At 43.3% G+C, this 23,931-nt stretch overlaps 1 protein-coding gene across 3 annotated transcripts in view; it reads left to right on the top strand.

The window, feature by feature from the left end:
• Nucleotides 1-23,931, top strand: part of LOC126194790 (DDB1- and CUL4-associated factor 8-like) — a 145,281-nt gene that overhangs the window by 26,870 nt on the left and 94,480 nt on the right. For all 3 annotated transcript variants that reach the window (XM_049933093.1, XM_049933092.1, XM_049933094.1), the window contains one exon: nucleotides 13,473-13,731. In XM_049933093.1, coding sequence (XP_049789050.1) covers nucleotides 13,473-13,731 — 259 coding nt within the window. The remainder of the gene's footprint in view (nucleotides 1-13,472; nucleotides 13,732-23,931) is intronic.

The following is a 23,931-nucleotide window of genomic DNA, read 5'->3' as shown; positions in this document are numbered from 1 at the left end:
GTTAAATGTGACTGCAAAAGGTGGATACCATAACTATTGATAATGTGTCCCAAATATTCAGTCTCACTCTGGAAAGAGGAGCACTTTAACCCAGTGTTTGAGAACTCTTGAAATAATTTCCTGAGAATGGAAAGGTGTTCATTGTGAGAATGACACGAAGCTATTATATCATCCAAATACGAAAAAGAAGGAAGTGTAGCAGTCAGCTGTGATAACCAGTGCTGAAAAGTTGCAGCCTTAAAAACTTGAATAACCCCTTGTAGGGGTTTGGACTGTTTATCCAAGAGAAGCAGCAAATAAGCATCACAATGATCAGTCTTGGAAAAGAAACAGTCTGCGCCAAGCTTGTGCCAGAGTTCCTCAGGCTGTGCTAAAGGCAAAATCAGTAACAGTCTGTGGGTTTACCGTTGCCTTGAAATTTGCGTATAACGTAATTTGTCTGAATGTTTCTTTTATAAGTGCTGACTGCAATGGGGAAAATGAGACAATTTTCCTACCAAGATAAGAGTACCCATGCCACCTGATATGATAGCATGAGAGACAACCTCTGTTAGGCAGAACCATTGGTGGACACTGTCTTTCGTGGTAATGTGAGCCTCAGAATTATTATCTTTGTGTAGGCATTCTTGAAAAAGTCACTAAGTTAAAGTTCAGCTACCCTGTCTGCAGGCACAGAAGAGTTCACAGAGAGAACATTGTCTTGAATGTGCACATCAGACAGATCAAAGGAGTACATACCAAAACTATTTTCACTTTCTTGTGGGGAACAAAACTGTGAACAAAAGTTTTTTTAATATTATGAAATGTGGCAACTAGGCTGCAAACACCTAGCAACGGAATGTCATGTCCACCATAACCAGAAAAAGTTTCCTGTGACTTGTACCTTGGACCTGCAGTTCATATATGGAGTGGTCCATTGATAGTGAGCAGGCCAAATATCTCACGAAATAAGCATCAAACAAAAAAACTACAAAGAACGAAACTCGTCCGGCTTGAAGGGGGGAAACCGGATGGCGCTATGGTTGGCCCGCTAGATGGCGCTGCCACAGGTCAAACAGATATCAACTGCGTTTTTTAAAATAGGAACCCCCATTTTTTATTACATATTCGTATAGTACGTAAAGAAATATGAATGTTTTAGTTGGACCACATTTTTCGCTTTGTGATAGATGGCACTGTAATAGTCACAAACATATAAGTACATGGTATCATGTAACATTCTGCCAGTGCGGACGGTATTTGCTTCGTGATACATTACCCGTGTTAAAATGGACCATTTATCGTGCTGATGTGTGGCTATTGTTATTTAAGGAAACAGGAAGTGTTCAGCCACATGTGAAACGTTAACCACAACCTGCAACTAATGATGATGCCCAAGTAGGTGTTTTAGCTGCAGTCGCAGCTAATCTGTACATCAGTAGCAGACAAATTGCTCGAGAATTGGGGAATCTCAAAAATGTCTGTGTTGAGAATGCTACATCAACATTGATCGCACCCGTACCATATTTCTATGCACCAGGAATTGTATGGCGACGACTTTGCATGTCATGTACAGTTCTGCCACTGGGCACAAGAGAAATTACGGGACGATGACAGATTTCTTGCACGCGTTCTATTTAGCGATGAAGTGTCATTCACCAACAGCGGTAACGTAAACCGGCATAATATGCACTATTGGGCAATGGAAAATCCACGATGGCTGCAACAAGTGGAACATCAGCGATCTTGGTGGGTTAATGTATGATGTGGCATTATGGGAGGAATAATTGGCCCCCATTTTATTGATGGCAATCTAAATGGTGCAATGTATGCTGATTTCCTACGTAATGTTCTACCTATGTTACTACAAGATGTTTCACTGCATGACAGAATGGCGGTGTACTTCCAACATGATGGATGTCCGGCACATAGATCGCATGCAGTTGAAGCAGTATTGAATAGCATATTTCATGACAGGTGGATTGGTTGTGGAAGCACCATACGTTCACCGGATCTGACGTCCCTGGATTTCTTTCTGTGGGGAAAGTTGAAGGATATTTACTGTCGTGATCCACCGACAACGCCTGACAAAATGCATCAGCGCATTGTCAATGCGTGTGCAAACATTACGGAAGGCTCAACTACTCGCTGTTGAGTGTGTCGTTACACGTATTGCCAAATGCATTGAGTTTGGTGGACATCATTTTGAGCATTTATTGCATTAATGTGGTATTTACAGGTAATCAAGCTGTAACAGCATGCCTTCTCAGAAATGATAAGTTCACAAAGGTACATGTATCACATTGGAACAACTGAAATAAAATGTTCAAATGTACCTACATTCTGTATTTTAATTTAAAAAACCTACCTGTTACCAACTGTTCGTCTAAAATTGTGAGCCATATGTTTGTGACTATTACAGCACCATCTATCACATAGCAAAAAAAAGTGGTCCAACTAAAACATTCATATTTATTTACGTACTACATGAATATGTAATAAAAAATGGGGGTTCCTATTTTAAAAAATGCAGTTGATATCTGTTCGACCTATGGCAGCGCCATCTAGCCGGCCAACCATAGCGCCATCTGGTTTCCCCCTTCAAGCTAGACAAGTTTCGTTCTTTGTAGTTTTTTTATTTTGATGCTTATTTCATGAGTTGTTTTGGCCTGGTCATGATCAATGGACCACCCTGTATGCTTCTGTTCAGCAACAGAGTCACTGATGCACCAGTGTCTAATTGCATGCATATTTTGTGTTTGGCAGTCTGCAGATTGACAATCAATTTATTGGCCTGACACTGTATGAAAGAATTATGTGACATTTTTGCTGTTGCACTTGACTTGTACCGTGTAACACAAGAATCACTACTGGGCTTGGAAGAGATTGTCTAACATGCATTGACTGATAGCAGAGTGCTTGTTGTATCTTAGTTTCCACAGATAGACCATCCTTGCCACAGTGACAAAATTAGTGTCACAACTGGCACATCTGTGGCATTGTGCTGTGAAACATTGAGGGCAGTATTTAACACTGCTAGGCTGTTTCCTAGCACTCTGGTTTTGTGTAAATCATGGCCCACAGCCCCGGCTGAGACTCCGCACGCTGCGGCATGCGACCTATGGGCACAATGTGCATTACTCTCAACTGCACAAATAGGAGCAGAATCAAAGTCTGTGCTCCACTAATGGTTAAACCTGTTGCAAGGTTAGGATCAGGGTTGCCACAAGTTCAGGAAATAAGCGAATATCAGTGAATTTCAAATGTCAGGGAAATCATGGGAATATCAGAGAAATTTGAAGAAAAAAGAAAAAAAAGAAAAACACTGGAAAAATCGTGTTTTTTGTCTCAGTAGATGAAATGGCTTGTTTACTTAGATGAAATGGCTTGTTTACTTAGATGAAATGGCTTGTTTATTGAGATGTCGTGCATCGTCACTGGCTGGGCACAGTTGAGTGTGTGCGCCGCTTCCCTACTCCCTCATTCTTACTGCTTCTCCCACTTCTACCACTCCCCACTTCTTGTTACTAGTCTAGCAGCTGCCAGTGAGAGGCAGAGAGGTGTGAGAAGTGGTTTGTTTGCATCTGATTCTCAGAGACTGTTGACACCGTGGCTGGAGACAGTGGTCATGTGTGCTGGCACATGGTGTGTGTGAGTGATTGTGTGAATGTGTGTGCGCTCTCGTTTTCTGACAAAGGCATGGCCAAAAATTTAGTTATGAGAGAGTGTTTGTCTTTTCTATGTGCCTGTCTGCTGCTCAGCAATCATCTTTATGGTGATTTGCTATCTATCATCATTAGTATTAATTCTCAAGAGTATTTGTGCAAGCTGTTTCGTGGGTTGATCTCCGTGGTGTCATTTCAACAACATGGTGTCTGTAACCAGTGAATAGCTGGCTGCATGAGTGGACTTCCATGATGGGCCAAAACCGCAAGCCATTTCTGTGGGCATCTCTAATGGATCGGGCCTGCTGCTCTGAAGTCCATCGTTTGGTGAAGGTCTTGACCATCGGATCTAGTCTCACCAAACAGCCAGCAGGCCAGGTCTGTTTGTGTGTACCATAATGCAGCAGATTTTTGTGCTTTATCCATGGACCCAGGACTGCAGTGCTCCTCAGCAGGCCAGAGGCCATGGGCAATGGATTTCAGGAAGTGAAACTGTCTCACCACAAGTACATTGTACAGTGTGGCGTTTTATAAACATTTTATTTATTCTAGTACATTTGGGGGCTTCAAAAGTAGTTTATATATTGGAAAGTATGGATGATAAGAAGAAGAAAATTGTGCAGTCACTGGCAGTTTATAGACTATGTACTCGTGTATTTGTTGAAAGAAAAACCACACAATACCTGTAAAATAATAGACATAACACAGTGGGTAATAACAAACGATAATGAACATAGTAGAACCAACATTTTATAGCGGTCACAATTCTTTCTTGCCATACATACTTCTTTCAAGGGGCTACTTTTTTTCTGAGGTTATTTCTGAAATCAGTGAAGGTATTTTAAATCCGCCTTCCGACTAATGAAATGCGTATTTTTGTCACTAAGTGTTTTTTGTTTTATTGAAATGAAATAATATCAATGGTCTTAAAGAAACCTAGAGGGTGTTTTCAGAAAGGACTTTACAACTTTAAACATTCATATAAATTTATGGAAAGAAGATATAGAGCTGGCTTTTATTTTGTAGGGCAGCACACACAGTGTTTTTTTAACTGAAGATGTTGTAAGTGGCTTTTGTAGGTTATGCTGAACACATCCCATCGGAAGTCATTTTCTTCCCAAACTTGCTGTAGCTTTGCAGGTGTCACTTGCTCAGTGGCGGCGTAAATTCTTGCTCTAAGTTCAGGTAGAGAAGCCAGCACACCCATAAAAAAAATTCAAGTGGTGTCATGTCTGGGGAACGTGGGGGCCATGCAATTGGTGCATCACGGCCAATCCATTGACCACGAAATCAGTCACTGAGAAAATCTCGGACGTCAGCTAGGTAGTGGGGTGGTGAACCATCTTGTATGATGTAAACATTTCATTTTTGGTCATCCCCATCAATCTGTGGTATCAAAAATTGTTGTAACATATCCAGGTACACTATCCCGTTGATGGTTCTCGCGCCGAAGAAAAGGTGCCATACACTTTGTTTTTGCTCAATGCACAAAAAACGTCCAGTTTAGGGCTATCAAAAACATATTGCAATGTTTGATGTGGATTTTCATTGCCCCAAATCCTACAATTGTGTGTGTTAACCTTGCCACTTAAGTGAAAGGTCGACTGTCCAAGAAATGTTCATCCCCATGTAATCGATTTAACATATCCACACACAAGTTCTTTTGAGCAATTTTATCAGTGTCTTTTGTTGGTTGTATGATCATCGTCAATCTGTATGGTTTCAAATGCAAATGGTTTCTCAACACATGCCAAACAGCCATATTTTGGAATTGCAGTTTATGAGACGCACACTGTGTCGATTTTTGTAGGCTGTTGACAGAAACGTTGTCTCACTCGCTCAGTGATGTCGTCAGATGTGCTTGGACGACCTGATTATTTCCCATGTCTTTCTGAGCACCCTGCTTCTACAAAACATTTGTCACTCATAAATTGTAGGCCTACTAGGAGGTATTAGTGTTCATGGTACAGGAATTATGCTGAACTGTTCTCGCCAACTTTGATTCTTCAAACCTAAACTTCAGCTAGCAGCCGTCTTTAACACAACTGCTCTTTACGGTGTGATATGGCTCTAGCAATCTACGCGAGACAAAAACTTGATGTATTTCCATACAAATTGACACTACAATCACCTCTGTAGGTCCCCCCAGGGGATCCACAACTCTTTTGTGGATACGTGCGTAGCGAGCACGGGACCCCGAGCTGATGTGGCCTTCCTTCCTTTCCGGGCTGCATACCTTCCCTTTCCGCATCCTTCCCCATTCCCCATCTTCGCCCCCCCCCCCCCCCCCCCTTCACCTCTGGCTCTTTCTTTCCCTTTCTCTGGGGTTATGGTTTGTGCCTACGTCCGGAGACGGATGCTTGTACATATACTACATTCTTCGTCTTCATTCCTTGCTTGTAAGTCTTCATCCTTCCTTTGTCCTTCTCTTTTCCTTACCTCTTCTCTCTACCTTCTCCGCTGCGGCGTTTGAGACCTCTCTTCTTTCCTTTCCCTTTCTCTTTCTTCCTCCCTGTGCGTGTCTGAAGGCCAACCCACGCACTTCCATGCGTAGCCGGTGACGGGGTAACGCGTAATTCCCCGCCCCGGGTAGACAGGTAGGACACGTACGTACCCCCTGGTAACGGCCAGGCCCAGGGAGGGGTGATTACCCGAGCTGATACCTTCCGAAAGTGCCGATTGGTCCCTCCGTCCGTTTGTCGGGAGGTGTGACCTGAGGTGTGAACAATCACCTAAGGCGGGAGTGCCCTCAGAGAGGGCCCCCACAGGGGAGGAGCGCGCCATCGGAGACGCCGGTAATCATGGGGGATTCTTCCGCAATGGTTTCCTCACCTTCCACTATGTCTGCTCACAAACGTAAGTTCACTGAGTCTCAACCAGTCAGTTCTTCCATCGTTGCCACAGTTCCTTGTTGTTTATCGGTCTGACGAAGGTCACGACTTCTCCACGGTCAACCCTTTCATTATTCAGAAAGGTGTCGACGCAATTGCAGGTCCTGTAAAGTCTTGTTCCAGATTACGGAATGGCACCCTGTTGTTAGAAACAGTCAGTGCCCTCCAGGCACAAAAATTGCTGCGTACGTCACTACTACACACCTTCCCTGTCCGGGTGGAACCGCACCATACCTTAAATTCCTCGCGTGGAGTCGTTTATACACGCTCCCTCGATGGACTGTCTGACGAAGAAATTCAGCACTACCTGTCTGACCAGGGCGTAACGGCTGTTCATAGGGTTATGAAACGGGTTGACACGAACATCATTCCAACCCGCACTGTCTTCTTGACATTTGACAAAGTTCAACTACCATCGAAAATCAAAGCCGGCTATGAGATAATTTCCGTTCGCCCTTACGTCCCGAACCCTAAGCGTTGCTATCGGTGCCAGCGGTTCAATCACACCAGCCAGTCCTGTTCCAATCCGGCCAAATGTGTTACGTGTGGCAGGGATGCCCATGAGGGTGCTTGTCCACCTCCATCCCCTCGCTGCATCAACTGTATGGGTGACCACGCCGCTTCCTCTCGAGATTGCCCCGTTTTTAAGGACGAAAAACTCATCCAGGAAATTAGGGTGAAGGAAAAGGTATCGACCTTTGCTGCTCGAAAATTATTCGCCAGTCGACAGCCCACCGTGCCTCAGAAAGGAAACTACAGCACTGTCCTTGCTTCTCCTCGGCCAACAAAGGAGGCGGCCACGCAGACTTGCGACCTCACCTTTAGTGCCACGGTCGTCAGATCGGCCAGCGCAAAGATCGCCCGTTCAACCTCACCACTTTCGCCTGCCCACTCTCTGGCTCACCCTTTGTCGAGTTCTGCTAAATCTCGAGCCCAAAAGTCAGACACCAAGACTTCGAAAAAAGAGCATACTCGTGAAGAGTTTTTACGTACGGCAACTTCCCAACCATCGGTTCCTCCTTCCTCTAAACGTCATACTTCCAAGAAGGCTACAAAGAAACCCAGTTCCTCTCCTTCTCCGCCAAGGCGTGTCCCATCTACAGCACCACCTGGCGGAAGTCGCCCTCGGCCGTCTTCTGTGTCGCCGAGGCGCACTGCTGGCGGCCGATCAACCGGCCGGTCGCTGGTGGCAGGAGCTGCTCCTGACCAACCTATGGATCAGGATCTTCTGCCTTCGGCTGAATGCCATTCCATGCTGTCGGTCGCAAGCTCAGAGCAGTCATTGAGTTGACAGCGACCTTGGTCGCATTCCTCCATTTTCTGTTCACCCTATGTCCATTATCCACTGGAATATTCGCGGTATTCGAGCCAATCGGGATGAATTGTCGATCCTCTTACAATCCTACTCGCCGGTCATCTTCTGTCTTCAGGAAACAAAGCTGCGTCCCCATGACCGCTTTGTTCTCCCTCATTTTCAGTCCGTCCGATATGATCTCCCCTCTGTTGAAGGCACTCCAGCACACGGAGGACTCATGATTCTTCTCCATGAAACTGTCCATTATCACCCAATCCATTTAAACACTTCCTTCCAAGCTGCCGCCGTCCGTCTTTCCCTTTCCGGATACACGTTCTCTCTTTGTACTGTATACATTCCATCGTCCACACCAATGGCACGAGCTAATCTCCTTCATCTTCTTAGTCAGCTTCCACCCCCATATTTGCTGGTTGGGGACTTCAATGCCCACCACCCGCTTTGGGGATCTCCACATCCTTGTCCACGTGGCTCACTATTGCTAGACGTCTTCCACCAAGCAGATCTAGTTTGCCTCAACACTGGGGTCCCTACGTTTTTGTCTGCCTCCACGGCAAATTTATCTCATTTGGACCTTGCGGTGGGTACTTTTCCGCTAGCTCGGCGCTTCGAATGGTTCGCCCTTGATGATACACACTCCAGTGACCACTTTCCATGTGTCCTTAGACTGCAGTCTCAACGACCATATATGCGCCTGCGACGCTGGAAGTTTGCTCAAGCCGATTGGACACTTTTTTCGTCTCTAGCGACATTCGATGACCGTCACTTTCCCAGCGTCGACGATGAGGTCACACATATTACCGACGTTATTCTTACAGCTGCGGAACATTCAATACCACGCACCTCCGAATTGCCCCGGCGCCCCCCAGTTCGTTGGTGGAACGAGGCATGCCGTGATGCACTACGTGAGCGGCGACGTGCTCTCCGCGTTTTCCGCCACCATCCTACTTTGGCCAACTGTATCCGCTATAAGGAGCTACGAGCGCGATGCCGTCGTGTCATCCGCGATAGCAAGAAGGCAAGCTGGAATTTCTTTATTAGCTCATTTAACACCTTCACTCCCGCCTCGGAAGTTTGGAGTCGGCTTCGACGGTTCTCAGGCGCGCCTAGTTTCTCCCCGGTCTCTGGGCTCACTGTCGCGCATGACACATTAGTGGACCCTGTCGCAATTTCTAACTCATTGGGTCAGCACTTTGCCGAGATTTCGAGCTCTTCAAATTACCCGCCAGCGTTTCTCCCGAAGAAACGTGCAGCGGAAGTGCGACCTCTTGCTTTCTCCTCTCAAAATCGCGAAAGCTACAATACTGTTTTCTCCTTGCGGGAACTCCAACATGCACTCTCTTCTTCTCGCTCCTCCGCCCCAGGACCAGATGGTATCCACGTCCAAATGTTGCTGCATTTATCAACCCATAGTCTGCGTTACCTCCTTCGCCTTTATAATCGAATTTGGACCGACAGTACTTTTCCCAGACGATGGCGGGAAGCTATCGTCGTTCCTGCTCCGAAACCTGGAAAGGACAAACATCTCCCCTCTAGCTATCGCCCCATTTCTCTCACGAGTAGTGTCTGTAAGGTTTTGGAGCGTATGGTGAATTACCGTTTAGCGTGGTGGCTGGAATCCCGCAGTCTTTTAACACCTGCCCAATGCGGATTCCGAAAGCATCGTTCTGCAGTTGACCATCTTGTTGCTCTCTCCACTTATATCATGAACAATTTTCTCCGGAAACGCCAAATAGTAGCAATATTTTTTGATCTGGAGAGAGCATACGATACCTGTTGGAGGACAGGCATCCTCCGCACACTGTTCTCTTGGGGCTTTCGAGGCCGGCTGCCCCTTTTTCTTCGCGAATTTATGGCAGAGCGCACATTTAGGGTGCGGGTGAACACTACTCTCTCCCGCACTTTCTCCCAAGAAAACGGGGTACCCCAGGGCTCCATGCTGAGTGTTGTACTGTTTGCCATCGCTATAAATCCAATTATGGATTGTCTCCTTCCCGATGTCTCGGGCTCCCTCTTTGTGGATGATTTTGCGATCTACTACAGCTCTCAACGGGCCAGCCTTCTTGAACGACGTCTTCAAGGATGTCTCGATCGCCTCCACTCTTGGAGCATCGAAACAGGCTTCCGCTTCTCTCCCAGTAAGACCGTTTGTGTTAATTTTTGGCGATGTAAGGAGTTTCTTCCGCCCTCCTTACATCTAGGACCTGTCAACCTTCCGTTTTCAGACGGCGCTAAATTCTTGGGTCTTACGTTTGACAGAAAACTGTGCTGGTCCTCCCACGTTTCCTATCTTTCGGCTCGCTGTCTGCGATCGCTTAACACCCTCCGTGTCCTGAATGGTATCTCCTGGGGAACGGACCGAGTGGTCCTTCTCCGCCTCTATCGCGCCTTAGTGCGCTCGAAATTGGATTATGGAAGCATAGTCTACTCCTCTGCTCGGCCGTCTATTCTTCGGCGTCTCGACTCTATCCACCACCGTGGATTACGTTTAGTGTCTGGAGCTTTTTACACTAGCCCTGTGGAAAGCCTTTATGCTGAGACTGCTGAACCTCCGTTGTCCAATCGGCGAGCGGTCCTTTTAAGTCGTTATGCTAGCCATCTGTCTTCCATGCCTGCTAATCCAGCCCATGCCCTTTTTTTCGACGCCTCATTTGATGTAGGGTATGCTGGCCGCTCCTCCTCCCTACTACCCCCGGGAGTCCGCTTCTGTCAACTGCTCCATTCTCTTTCCTTCCGCTTTCCTAAAACCTTTTTGACAACTTGGGGTACAGCACCGCCTTGGCTCCGTCCCCGGATCTGCCTGCTCCGTGACCTTTGTCGATTTCCCAAGGATGGTACCCCTACACTTCTTTATCGTCGGGCATTTGCTGCTCTATGTGCACAAATGACGGACACCACATTTATTTACACCGACGGCTCGAAAACATCGTTAGGTGTAGGGAGTGCCTATATTGTTGGCGACACCCCAAATCAATTTCGGCTTCCCGACCAGTGTTCGGTGTATACTGCGGAGCTTTACGCTGTTCTCCAGGCTGTCCACTACATCCGCCGCCATCGGCGGATACAGTACGTTATCTGCTCAGATTCTCTCAGCTCTCTCCTCAGTCTCCAAGCTCTTTACCCTGTGCACCCTCTGGTCCACCGGATTCAGGACTGTCTGCACTTGCTCCATGTGGGGGGCGTCTCGGTGGCGTTCCTCTGGCTCCCGGGACACGCTGGTATCTGTGGGAATGAGGCGGCCGATATAGCGGCCAAGGCTGCAGTCTCTCTTCCTCGGCCAGCTATTCAATCCCTTCCCTTCACCGATCTACGGAGCGGTTTATGTCGCAAAGTTGCTCATTTATGGCATGCGCATTGGTTAACACTTCCCAATAATAAATTGCGGGAAGTGAAAGCTCTTCCTTGCGCTTGGACTTCTTCTTCCCGAACGCGTCGTCGGGAGGAGGTAATTTTAACTAGACTCCGGATAGGGCACTGTCTTTTTAGCCATCGACATCTTTTAAGCGGCGATCCTCCCCCACTCTGTCCCCACTGCTCTCAGCTGTGGACGGTAAGACACCTTTTAATTGAATGCCCCTATTTTAATCCGTTACGCGCCCGTCTACAGCTATCGCCTGATCTATCGTCGATTTTAGCAGATGACACGCGCTCAGCCGACCGCGTTCTCCAGTTTATTAGTGCTAGTGAAATGACGTCAGTCACTTGAAGCTTTTTTTGGGGACAACCAACCCCTTTCTGTAGTGGATTTTTATGCCTTCCTTCTGCTTTTAGTTTCTCCAATTTTATGACTTTGTTCCCATTGCTGCTGATTTTCAGTTTCGTTTTTTTTTTTTTACTATTTCCTAAGTCACAGGCTGGGCGCTAATGACCATAGCAGTTTTGCGCCCAAAAACCAAACCAAAAAAAAACCTCTGTAGGTACTACAAATTAATTTATATGAATTTTCAAAGTTGTAAAATTCATTTGGAACACCCTGGCTTTCTTTCTCTATCTAAAAACAGTTCATTACAAGAGATGTTGATTTAGATCTTAGCTCACACGTTTAGAAAAACAGAGGCCCTTAAATTTTTTTGTCAACTTATGTTTGTACTTACCCTTTAGATCTCAAAATTTGTCAAGGAAAAATGCTAAAACTTGTCTGGAAAGCAGGGAACTATCAGGGAATTTTGCTTTGGGAAACTTCTGGCTACCTTGAGGATACTTAACGCTTTGAAGACCAGCCACTTAGAAGGATTTCAGACATAAAGATCAGCCATTTATGCCATTATTTAAAACATTACTGGTACATATGTAATTGATATATCTTAAAGAGTAATACATTCTAAAAAAAGACCACACTTAAAAATTTATTTTCCATATTTACTTCAGTTTTTCAATATGTTACAAATTTTAAAATAATGACAGAAAACATAATTATCCATCCAAAATTGCGAGGCGAGCTATCGAGCACTTTCTTACTCTTTGGCTCCCAAAACTACTTGTTCACTCAACAAACATCACGTATTGGTAGCAGAATTGCAGCAAACTGCAAAATCTCCACCAGCTGCTGCATCTGCTGTGCCAGAAACTGAAGTACCTGAGTTAGTGACAGTTCTTGTGGGGGGTCTAGCCATGATCAAACACACAAAGACACTTGAAAATAGAGTGCAACTGCTAAAGAAAGTACAGATTAATATTGCTAGGAAGATCAGGCTCTGAAAAGAACAAAGAAAACACAATCACTTACAGGGCAAATGTTCTGAAACACAGTCATAAACACTGAAGCAAAGAAGCAGACAAGTGTGGCAAAGCACCATGTTCTGCAAGAAAGATTCACAGTTAATATCATTGCCAATTGTTTGTATGATGAGAAGTAGAAAATACAGTGAGAACTGCCTTGTGACCAGATGTTGGGCCGTTCCGATATGGATTCCAAGGAGTGGGTGGGTTCTGTGGTAGAGAGCGAAATAACTTCCTGTACTTAACTTACAATAACAGCAAGTCCAGAGCATATTGCGATGTGAGTTCTTGAGATAGGCTGGTTCGACATCCACAGTAACAAGAGACTAATGTACAAAGCTTAGATTACACAGGCAGATCTGAATGAACAGACTGACTGGAGTTCGGTACAGTCCTTTAAAGTCAGCTTCGTGGCAGAGCTGGCACCGTGTGCTGAGGAAGGTGTGTCAAAGCTGGCTGCAGATTGGCAGTGCAGTCACATGGGTTACTGCCAACTTCTAAGCATGGACTGGCATGGTGTGGCATTAATTGTGCACAGTACCACACTTGGAGTTAATAGTTTTAAAGCTATGGACTGTTTTGTTTCATGGTACTCTCAGAAAATGAGTAGTGTTCACTTTATGAAATTTGAATGCATAGAAAGTGTGTGAAATTTTGTATTTTTTGTTTGCTCTATAGGTACACTGTAAGGTTTGATTTGATACAGACTGAGCTTTTTAATGAGAAGGACCCAGTGTTTGTCATGTACTGAAATACAGCTTTAGAAAATGTTTATTGTAAAATACTACTGTAAACATACAATAAATGTGACACATTTGAAGCAAATTACTTTGCATTTGAAGTACTTATTTCACAACCTCACTCTTTATTTTGAAGGAAGGTATATGTTTTTGTTGCTTATTCCAGGCAGCGCGGCTTCCCCGGCCGATGCCAAGGTCCTTCCCTCTTTCATCAACGTTGTTATGGCTCGCTGCATGCCGTCCAGCGTCTTGAGTTGATGTACAAGTTGGATGCCCATCAAGGATGTGTGAATGCTCTCCACTTCAATGCAGCTGGAAATAAGCTTGCTAGTGGTTCAGATGACCTTGGTGTTGTGATATGGGACTGGGCTGTTGGAAAGACATTAGTTTCCTACGACAGTGGTCACAAGAGCAATGTCTTCCAGGTATGTGTCACATAATATGTTAGACCATTTGTGTTAACATCATTACATTTATTATACTGTAGTTCTGTGCTTGGTTCCCCCCCCCCCCCCCCTTGAGATATATATATGTGTGTATGTGTGTCTATCGACCTGCCAGCGCTTTTGTGCTGGCACGTCGATACACACACAAACAAACACAATATATATATAGAGGGAAACATTCCACGTAGGAAAAATATCTCCAAAAACAAAGATGATGTGACTTACCAAATGAAAGTGCTGGCAGGTCGACAGACACACAAACATACACACAAAATTCAAGCTTTCGCAACAAACTGTTGCCTCATCAGGAAAGAGGGAAGGAGAGGGAAAGACAAAAGGATGTGGGTTTTAAGGGAGAGGGTAAGGAGTCATTCCAGTCCCGGGAGCGGACGGGCACACACTCGCGCGCGCACACACACACACACACACACACACACACACACAAGCAGACACGTACAGAGGCAAAGAGTTTGGGCAGAGATGTCAGTCGAGGCGGAATATATATATAACGAAAGTGCTGGCAGGTCGATACACGCACAAACAAACACAAGCATACACACGAAATTCTAGCTTTCGCAACCAACGGTTGCTTCGTCAGGAAAGAGGGAAGGAGACATTTTCTGCTTGTGTCTGTGTATGTGCGGATGGATTGTGTGTGTGTGTGTGTGTGTGTGTGTGTGTGTGTGTGGGCGCGCGCGCGTATACCTGTCCTTTTTTCCCCCAAGGTAAGTCTTTCTACTCCCGGGATTGGAATGACTCCTTACCCTCTCCCTTAAAACCCACATCCTTTCGTCTTTCCCTATCCTTCCCTCTTTCCTGACGAAGCAACCGTTGGTTGCGAAAGCTAGAATTTCGTGTGTATGTTTGTGTTTGTTTGTGTGTGTATCGACCTGCCAGCACTTTCGTTTGGTAAGTCACATCATCTTTGTTTTTAGATATATTTTTCCCACGTGGAATGTTTCCCTCTATCTATAGGGAAACATTCCACGTGGGAAAAATATGTGCATATATTTTTTTTTTAAATATATATATATATAATACATTTAGTGTGTGTGTGTGTGTGTGTGTGTGTGTGTGTGTGTGTGAGTGAGAGAGAGAGAGAGAGAGAGAGAGAGAGAGAGACTGTAGTCAAATGTAAATTATTATGAGTAAAAAAGAATTACTGGTAGCAAAGACTAGTGCAAAAGACTTTCAGGAAACCTGCCAGTATGTTATATTTTTCACTGTCAATGGGCATTATGAGTCTAAACTAACTCGTTTGACATTGCAATGAAAGACCGCATTTATGATCCACTGAATAGGCAAATAATTAAATCTTCTATGAATAACTCTAGGGAATGCTGATAGATAACGTCGAAAACCACCGATTTCTTTATAAATAACTCTTCCTGTCATTTTAAAACATTTTCCAGTTGTTGCCTTGAAAATGATAGGGGTTTACTCATTGTAATATCGGAGTTTTCAACAAATTTATCCAGCTACATTCTTGCGAGTAGTTACAGCTTACAACGCACTTGGCAAATTTTTAATTTTCCTCAGGTAATATGCGAAACATTATAGCCTACATTCTTCATCAGATACAAATTCCTAGTCAATAAAGGCTAGGAAGTTCTCATATACCAAGTATGCAATTGACATGTTGACAAACATGATTTTTTAAACAATGAGTCCTCAAAACCAAGAAATATTATGATGATACCAGAATGAGATTTTCACTCTGTAGCGGAGTGTGCGCTGATATGAAACTTCCTGGCAGATTAAAAATGTGTGCCCGACCGAGACTCGAACTCGGGACCTTTGCCTTTCGCGGGCAAGTGCTCTACCAACTGAACGACCGAAGCACGACTCACGCCCGGTACTAACAGCTTTACTTCTGCCAGTATCTCGTCTCCTACCTTCCAAACACATGTGGAGCACCCTTTCCTTTAGCATGACATTGCCAGATCACATGCGTGCACTGTGACATCTGCAACAATCGGATGTCTTGAGTTCACTGTCATTCATCATCCTACATACCATCCTAACTTGACCCCATCCAATTTTTGTCTACTTCAAAAATGTAAAGAACACCTTTGAGGATTTCACTTTGATAGTGATGAAGTACTGCAGGCAGAGATGATGTTATGGCTCTGTTAACAGAATAAAACATTCTACAGTGATGGTATCGCCAAACTGGTCTCTCATTGGGAGAAATGTGTTTGTCGCCAGGGTTACTATGTTGAAATGTATAGATGTGAAGAATAAAGATGTAGAACATTAATAAAGTTTGTTTTATTTAAAAAATTTAAGAGTTTCCACAAAAAATTACAGAGACACTACTTTTGAGCACACCATTGTACTCTGGTCACTGTCGGTTATTTTTCTGCCAAAATAGCAAAACTTGTTGACTACAATTTACAATTTTTAAATTTACATTTATCTTTAATGGTGGTCCATCACATAGCTGATGGAATGGATTCTTTCTTGTTTGTTGTATGTTTTATTTACAGGTTGTACAAAAGACGTTTTTATTTTAGACTAATATATACTTGCGATTTTATAGTTGAATAAAAACTTGAAAAATTAGATTAGATCAAGAAATTACAGAAATTTAACTTAAAAATATTTATTAGGAAGGGAAAAAAGAAGCTAGGATATAAATGTTACACTAAGCATTGTTAACACGTGGTTTAAGAATCATGAAAAAAGGGTGGATATGTGGTGGAGACCTTGGTACACTGGAAAGTTTCAGATTGATTATGTAGTGGTAAGACTTAGATTCGAGAACCAGATTTTAAACTGCAAGATATTTCCATGGTCACACACAGACTCTGGCCATAATTTATTGCTCGTGACTGTAGGTTAAAAATGAAGAGAATGCAAAAGGACGGGAAATTAAGGAGATGGGACCAGGATAAGTTGAAAGAACCAGAGGTTGTTGAGAGATGAAGGAGGAGCATTGGGCAATGATTGCCTGAAACAGGGGAAGGGAATACAGTAGAAGTCGATTGGATAGCTTTTGGAGATAAGTAATGAAGGCAGCAGATAATCAGATAGGTGAAAAGTCAGGCATGGTAGAAATCCATAGATATCACAAGATATACTGGGTGCAGTTGATGAAAGGAGAAAATATAAAAATGCAGCAAAAGAAACAGGTGAAAGGGAATAAAAAGTATAAAAATGAGGTGACATAACCTGAAATAGCTAAGTAGGAGTGGCTAGAGGACAAATGTAAGTGTGTAGAAGCATTTATAACTAGGTGAAAGATAGATACTGCACACAAGAAAATGAAAGAGGCCTTTAGAGAACAGAAGACTACCAAGAGCTCAGATGGAAAACCAGTACCAAGTAAAGAAGAGAAAGATGGAAGGCTTTCATAACCGGATGACAATGGTACTGGTAAACCTTTCGGAGTACAAGGTCTTTGTCCACTCAGTGGAAGTGCAATGCCTCTGAAGATGTCCAGAACAGCTCTGGATGACAAGTTATTAACAGAAGAGTTTGGTGGACCACGACCTAATACCCCGAAAGGTTTACCAGCAGCAAAGAAGAGAAATCTGAAAATTTTTGAAATATATGGAAGGGCTATAAAAGGGAAATGAACTTGAAGGCAATATTATTGGAAATTATTTGTAGACATTTAGAAAAGCTAGTAGAAGCCAACCTCAGGGAAGATCAGTTAGGGTTCTGGAGAAATGTGGGAACTTGAGAGGCAATACTGAGCCTACGACTTATCTTAGAAGATAGGTTAAGGGAAGGCAAACCGCAAACCTATGTTTATAGCATTTCTTGGCTTAGAGAAATAATTTTGACAGTGTTGGCTGTTATACCCTCTTTGAAATTCTGAAGGTAGGGAGGGAGGTTCAGGGAGGGAAATGCTATTTACAACTTGTACAGAAACCAGACAGCAGTTACAAGAGCCAAGGTGCTTGAATGGGAATGAGTGGTTGAGAAGGGACTGAGACAGGGTTGTAGCCTATCCCCGATGTTATTCAATATGTACCTTGAGCAAGCTTTAAAGGAAACTAAAGAAAAATCTGGAGTGGGGATTAAAGTTCAGGAAGAAGAATTAAAAAAATTGAGGTTACTTTGGCGTTGTAATTCTGTCGGAGACAGCAAAGTATTTGGAGAAGTGGTTAAACAGAGCAGACAGTGTTTTGAAAGGAGGATATAAGAGGAACACTAACAAAAGCAAAACAAGGGTAATATATTGTTACGGCGTAAAGTGAAGTGAAGTGAAGTGCCAGCATGCCAGTCGGGAACAATAAAGAAGGGGTGGCTTTGAGAAGTAGTCAGCCAATCACATGCTGACCTGACCTCCCTCCAGGGCAATGCAAGACCGGCAGCCCCTATGTGAAGAGGACATAAGTGCTGCGACAGACTGGTGACAGCCCAGTTCAATTGCAGTTTCAAGACTAGTGACTTGGATGGCACCATCAGTGCTAGAGCACTTCGCTTGTACTCTCTGTGTAGCACAGACTTGTGATTGTCTATACTGAAGAAGATTGGTTATTTTGTATGTTGCCCTTTGCTTGCGACACATCTGTGTAATTGCAAAAGTTAAGTATTGTAATTTTCTTTTTGTAATAAAACTCGTTAATACGATTTGTTTGAATTTTTGTCTAGCAAACCTAGTATGCAGGCTTCCAGGACACTACATTTATAGTCAAATTAATTCATATGATGCTGAGAGAATTAGATTAGGAAATAAGACACTAAAAGTATTAATGAGTTTTGCTATTTGGGCAGTATAAATAATGGTGGCCAAAGTAGGAGGGGATATAAACTGTAGAATAACAATGGAGAGAAAAATGTTCCTTAAGGAAAGTTTGTTAAAACAGAATATAAATTTAAGTGTAGAAAGTATTTTCTGAAGGCATTTGTCTGTTGTGTAGCCATGTATGAACATGAGACATGCACAATAAGCACTTCAGACAAGAAGAGAATAGAAGCTTTTGAAATGTGATGTTACTAAAGAATGCTGAAGATTAGGTTGGTAGATCGCATAACTAGTGATAATGTACTGAATAGGATCAGGGAGGAACAGAATTTGAGGCATAACATGACTAAAAGAAGGGATGGATTGATAGATTTGACACATTCTGAGATATAAAAGAATTGTGAGTTTAGTATTCAAGGGAAGTGTAGAGGGTAAAAATTGCAGAGAGACACAGTCAAGTACAATAAACAGGTTCAAATGGATGTAGATTGCAGCAGTTATTTGGAGATGAAGAGGTTTACACAGGATATAGTAGTGTGGAGTTCTTCTTCAGTCCAAAGATTGATTTGATGATGATGAAGAAGAAGAAGAAGAAGAAGAAGAAGAAAAGATGAAATTATAAGATGCCACCACCAGTGCCATTCAAAATGTGACGACCTCAGTAGTACACTTCGACCCAATCACCCCTGTGTGGCATAATTTCTAATCTTAGTTATTGACTGACTGTAGAAAAGCGTCTCGGAATGAAATTAGTCAGTACCCTAAGTTTACCTTCTGTGCTATTCTATTCTGATTTAATCTAAGTCCTCGTATAGTTCTAACTGTGTGGTTAATGTATTTCATTTATCTATGATGCAGTGGTCCTGTGCTACTACTTGCACACTGTAGCTATTATAGGTTTAAAGTGTCTGTTTAAGAAGTAACTTGGCTCAGTTATAGCTATTAGTTATAGTCTATAGATGTTACTTCTTGATTTGGGAGCTGTTAGCCACCTGTCTGTCAGTATTTTGTGCTCCATTTTACTTCCACTGCATCACCCTTTAATTATAAATTGGCATTGTCAGATCACTGTTTTATTCTTTTAAGTGTCAGATACTTAACATGGGTCAGATTAATCTTAGGTAATTGCTTGTCTGGTTCAGCTGTATGGTGTTGTTGTTATGTATTCAGCATATAGTATACGCAATGTAGTGTCAATGGCTCTGTCCAGGTCTTTCTATGTGTCCTGAGTCTCTTACAGATTCATAGATTAAACTAGTTTGTTGAGTCCATGTGTGCAGTGTAGGCGTATATGCACAGGGGTTCCTAATGCCCCACAGGAACACTGTATTTTCTGGCAGAGGTGCTTCCAGTAAGTGGCTGTGCCCTCTTATAAAGTGCACCAAGCCTCAACTGGGCCTTGCTCGGGAAATTTTTGGCTGCTCTCAGATGTCAGGGAAAAAGGAAGAAACTCTACAGCCTTTAACATTGGTTCCCATCCATGGTGTCATGCATTCATTCACCCGATTTTAGTTGGTGTTTGCCCCTTAAATCTTCTTCTGTAGTCCTTGATGTTGTCTAGTCTGCCCCCTCTTAATTCAGTATGTCAGAGCTCACTGACAGATTGCTGGGTCAGTCACATATATTCAGAGCACCACAGATTACTGAAAGCCCTCGATAGGCTCAGCAGAACATTTCTTTGACCTCCTTTAACAACGGCTCTGAGCATTTTGTGATGGTCTGTGCGCCCATGTGCTCATTGCAAAACATACTATGGATTCAAACAAGGCACAGCTATACAATTGTTAGCTTGTAGTGGAAGTGTGTGTGTGACTGTGTTGATGCTTGTGAGATTGTGTACAAGGTTTTCTACTTTATCAGTTGTCTGTTTTATATGTGGTTAAATGTCAGTTGATTGTTTTCTGTGAATATTTGTCTCTTGCAGTTTTATAGTTGGATCTCTCTGTAGCTTTCGCGCGCGTGCCCGCACCTGTGTGTGTGTGTGTGTGTGTGTGTTATCAGCACTCATCTCTGTAGCTTTCCTTTCAGTAATATGTGGGTTGTTTCATCCTGATCTGCACTGAGCTTGTTTTTCAGGCACCTTTTGCCTGTCTTGTGTAGAATGCCACTGGCTTTGGTTTCCAGTTCCTTTCTTGATTTGACTGACACCACAACCAGCAAATCATCATTGTGTGGGACAGTCCCATGAGTGTGTGTATCCCTGCCCATTTCTGTTAGGAAGAGCTCAATGGACAGATCCCAAAAGATGGAACCACAGATTGAACCATGCAGGCGCGCCTTTGTGGTTCTCGTGATAACTTTTACTCACCTGCCATTATTCTATTATCACAGTAGTCTAGTTGACCATTGTACAGTATCACTTGACATCTACAGCTCTTGTAGTCTCACGAACGTCACTGGCCACGAGAGGTTATCAAATTCTGTGGTGATATCTAGGGTATGGCGATTACGTGCTTGCAATTGACACTGTGTGCCAATTCAAATGCTCAGTTAATTATATTGTCCACTTTTTATTTATTTAATCGTGTCTGAGCTACATCTGTAATTAATTAATACGCTATATATACTAGATTACAAATACAAGTAAATGATAGTTATTCATTCATATATACATTCATGATCTTCACATATTGTAAGTCGTCATTATTGTCTAAAGCAAGGCTCATATCTCTCTCCAGTGTTCGGCACACTTCACTGCAGCATCGTTGGCCAACCACAGGTCTTGGAAGGTGCATGGGGCCAGCAAAGATGGACAGGTCAGCAGGTGTGTCATGGTTTGTTTTCCTCCACATTGGCAGGGCTCTTCTTCGGCGTATCCCCACTTGATCAGGTTATCCTGTGATCTTCCCATTTGACATCTAAGTCTATTTAGGCTCTTCCAGACTCTCCATTCCAATTGTGTTCCAGCAGGAAGTTTTTCTTTAATGTTCCAAATTTTCAGACTGCCTTTATCCAATTTCTGTTTCCACATTGATTCTCTAGTTGTAGACTGACTTTCGGTTAGTGGACGTTCAACTTTTATGAAGTCTTTCCTAGATTTAAGTCTTGCCTCTGCTGGCTGATGTGCGTACAGGGAATGTCTTCTATCTTCGCACTGCCTGCTTCGTTCGGCCATCGCCAACGTTTGCCGTCTGATCTGTGGGGGGGGGGGGGGGGGGGGCTATTCCAGAACACATATAAAGGGGATCACGGTTTGTAGGCTTCAGGCATCCTGTGATTAATCGACATGAGGCATTCAGTGCTGCGTCTAGCTTCTGTGATTTATTCTCATGGAGCCTGTATTGGCATGGATTGAGTCCCAGTTGTTGCCGCTGTAACTGGTTGCACAGGAGCTGCTCCTAGGCCTTAGCCAAGGTGTTGATAAAGTAGATTGCCCTATATGACTTTGGATTGGTTGGTCTAGATGATTACTGTGTTTGCTAATTTCCAGGTTGCAAGTACTCTTCCCAGTCTTAAAGCTTTATGTATTACTTCATGTAAAAGTGGGGTAATCTGCAGTGCTGTTTGCTTAAGGGTCTCAAAGTGGATGCCGTGTGGGCCTAGTGCTTTTTTAACTTTTAATTCAGCAATGGGTAGCACTACCTCTTACTGGTCGAAGCAGCAGGTGATTATCTCTGTTGTGTATTCTGTTTGTATTATAGCTTTTAAATTGGTGTGCATCATCTGTGTTGTGGTTGTCATTGGGAAGGAGCTCATAAAGCAGAAATTCCTCTGTACTTCTTGATCCCTGTGTGAAGGTTCTGTCATATTACCTAAGTGTGGCTAGAACAAAACTGTTTTATCCTGTCTGTCATAAATTTGTACTGTGCTCCCCATAAGTTGTCACTTAATTGTGGTGGAACAAACTTGTCCCAGTGACATCTCTTTGGTGTAGCAGATGGTTGTACTTTTGCTTCGCCTCCCTAAAATGTTAGTCATGTTTGTCCCTCTCTAGCAGTTACTGCCCTATGTTCGAATCTGTGTTTGACTCTTGAATCTCTTTTGAGTTTGGTAAGTTCATTTGACCAGAGTATTTTCCATCTATTCTTATTGCTGTTGGGATTGCTTTATCTTTTGCCTCTTGCAAGATCTGCTTCGGTCTGTATATCTTGTAATCAGTGTTGCCTTCAATCTGTGATAGTTCGTACATCGCTACAAAGTCGTGTAATGTCTGCCAGTCTGCTTTACTCAACATAAACCAGTTGGTGTGTGTTTCTTGTGTCATGTGTCTGGCAGTGTTCGTGACTGATATTATGAAATCTATGTCTAGCCCTGTTGCATATGTCTGATGATGTGATGAGCCTAATAGATTTTATATTTGCTGCTGTAATGTCAGTATTGCTATGTGTGTGGGATTAATCCTCCCTATTACTTATGTATAGGTTGTTCATCAGTATCAGTCAGTTGCAAAGTATTTGTCTGTGATGACTGCCATAGTGTTGAATATACATTGATATCTGCAGTGGTGATTAATTTTTTATGTTGTGCAGTTCTCTATTTTCTGTTTGGATGAATCTCATCTGAAAACTGTGCATAATTTCCGTTACATACTTGTATCGTCACAACATGATCAGAGTATTGTTCTAATGTACCTGTTAAGCACTTCATTCAACAGTGAGTTATGAAGCCTATTTGTCGTTGCCATGCAACTGCATGAGACCAGAGATGTGTTCTGGTTGATGGTGATTTGCAGTTCTTCCACACTGTGTTGGAAATGGAGTTTACATGTAGCCAGTGCAGATATTTTATCTTGCAGTATGTGTTTGCTCACTGTCACACTCGTGTGGCGTGAGAGTGAACATATATGTGGTCGTATTCCATGTGTGTGTGATCTGTCTGTCGTATAACTGTCTGTATGCCACACACTCTGGTCCCCTGCCTTGTCGCAGTTGTTTCTTCGCCACGTACTTGATGTGCACCCTATGCTTTTGATTCACTACAGTGGTTTGCTACATTTGACGCTAGTTACTTCCCTTTTGGTACACTTCTTTGCTGTGTGATCTAGCTCCATAGTCCTATTTTGCTTCATAACTTGACCTATATCTTGAACTACTCTTTATATAGGTCGTCATTAGATTGGTGTTGTGCAATTCATTGAGAAAGTCCTGTTCAGTAAGTGTCTGCGATTGATAAGAATGCTAAGAATGGCCACCCCCCCCCCCCCCCCTCGAACCTAATGTCCTTTATCGGTGCAGTTCTTTCCTGCAATCTTTTGCTGTCTGTCTGTGACACAGTGCCTTGGTAGGGATTGATTTTATTCGTCAAGGTTTCCCCAACTGTGTGCATATCTGGTTGTTGATTGTTGGTGGTTTTGAAAAAACGGAATATTTATTTACTTCACCCACATATGTTGTATCCTAGCTTCTACCATATTTTTTGCCCGCTAGTGTGCCAGCTACAATCTAGCCTTACTTCACTCGTATGTTGTATTTTTTCTTGCTTTAGTTTCTCCCTTTCTGCTTAGTCTTTCAGTCTTGTCCTCACTTCCAGTCTACTTGCAC

Source organism: Schistocerca nitens, chromosome 7 (assembly GCF_023898315.1).
Source record: "Schistocerca nitens isolate TAMUIC-IGC-003100 chromosome 7, iqSchNite1.1, whole genome shotgun sequence".
NCBI classification, from domain to species: Eukaryota; Metazoa; Arthropoda; class Insecta; order Orthoptera; family Acrididae; genus Schistocerca; species Schistocerca nitens.
The sequence above is the reverse complement of the archived record's forward strand: the minus strand, read 5'-3'. Positions and strand labels throughout refer to the sequence as shown.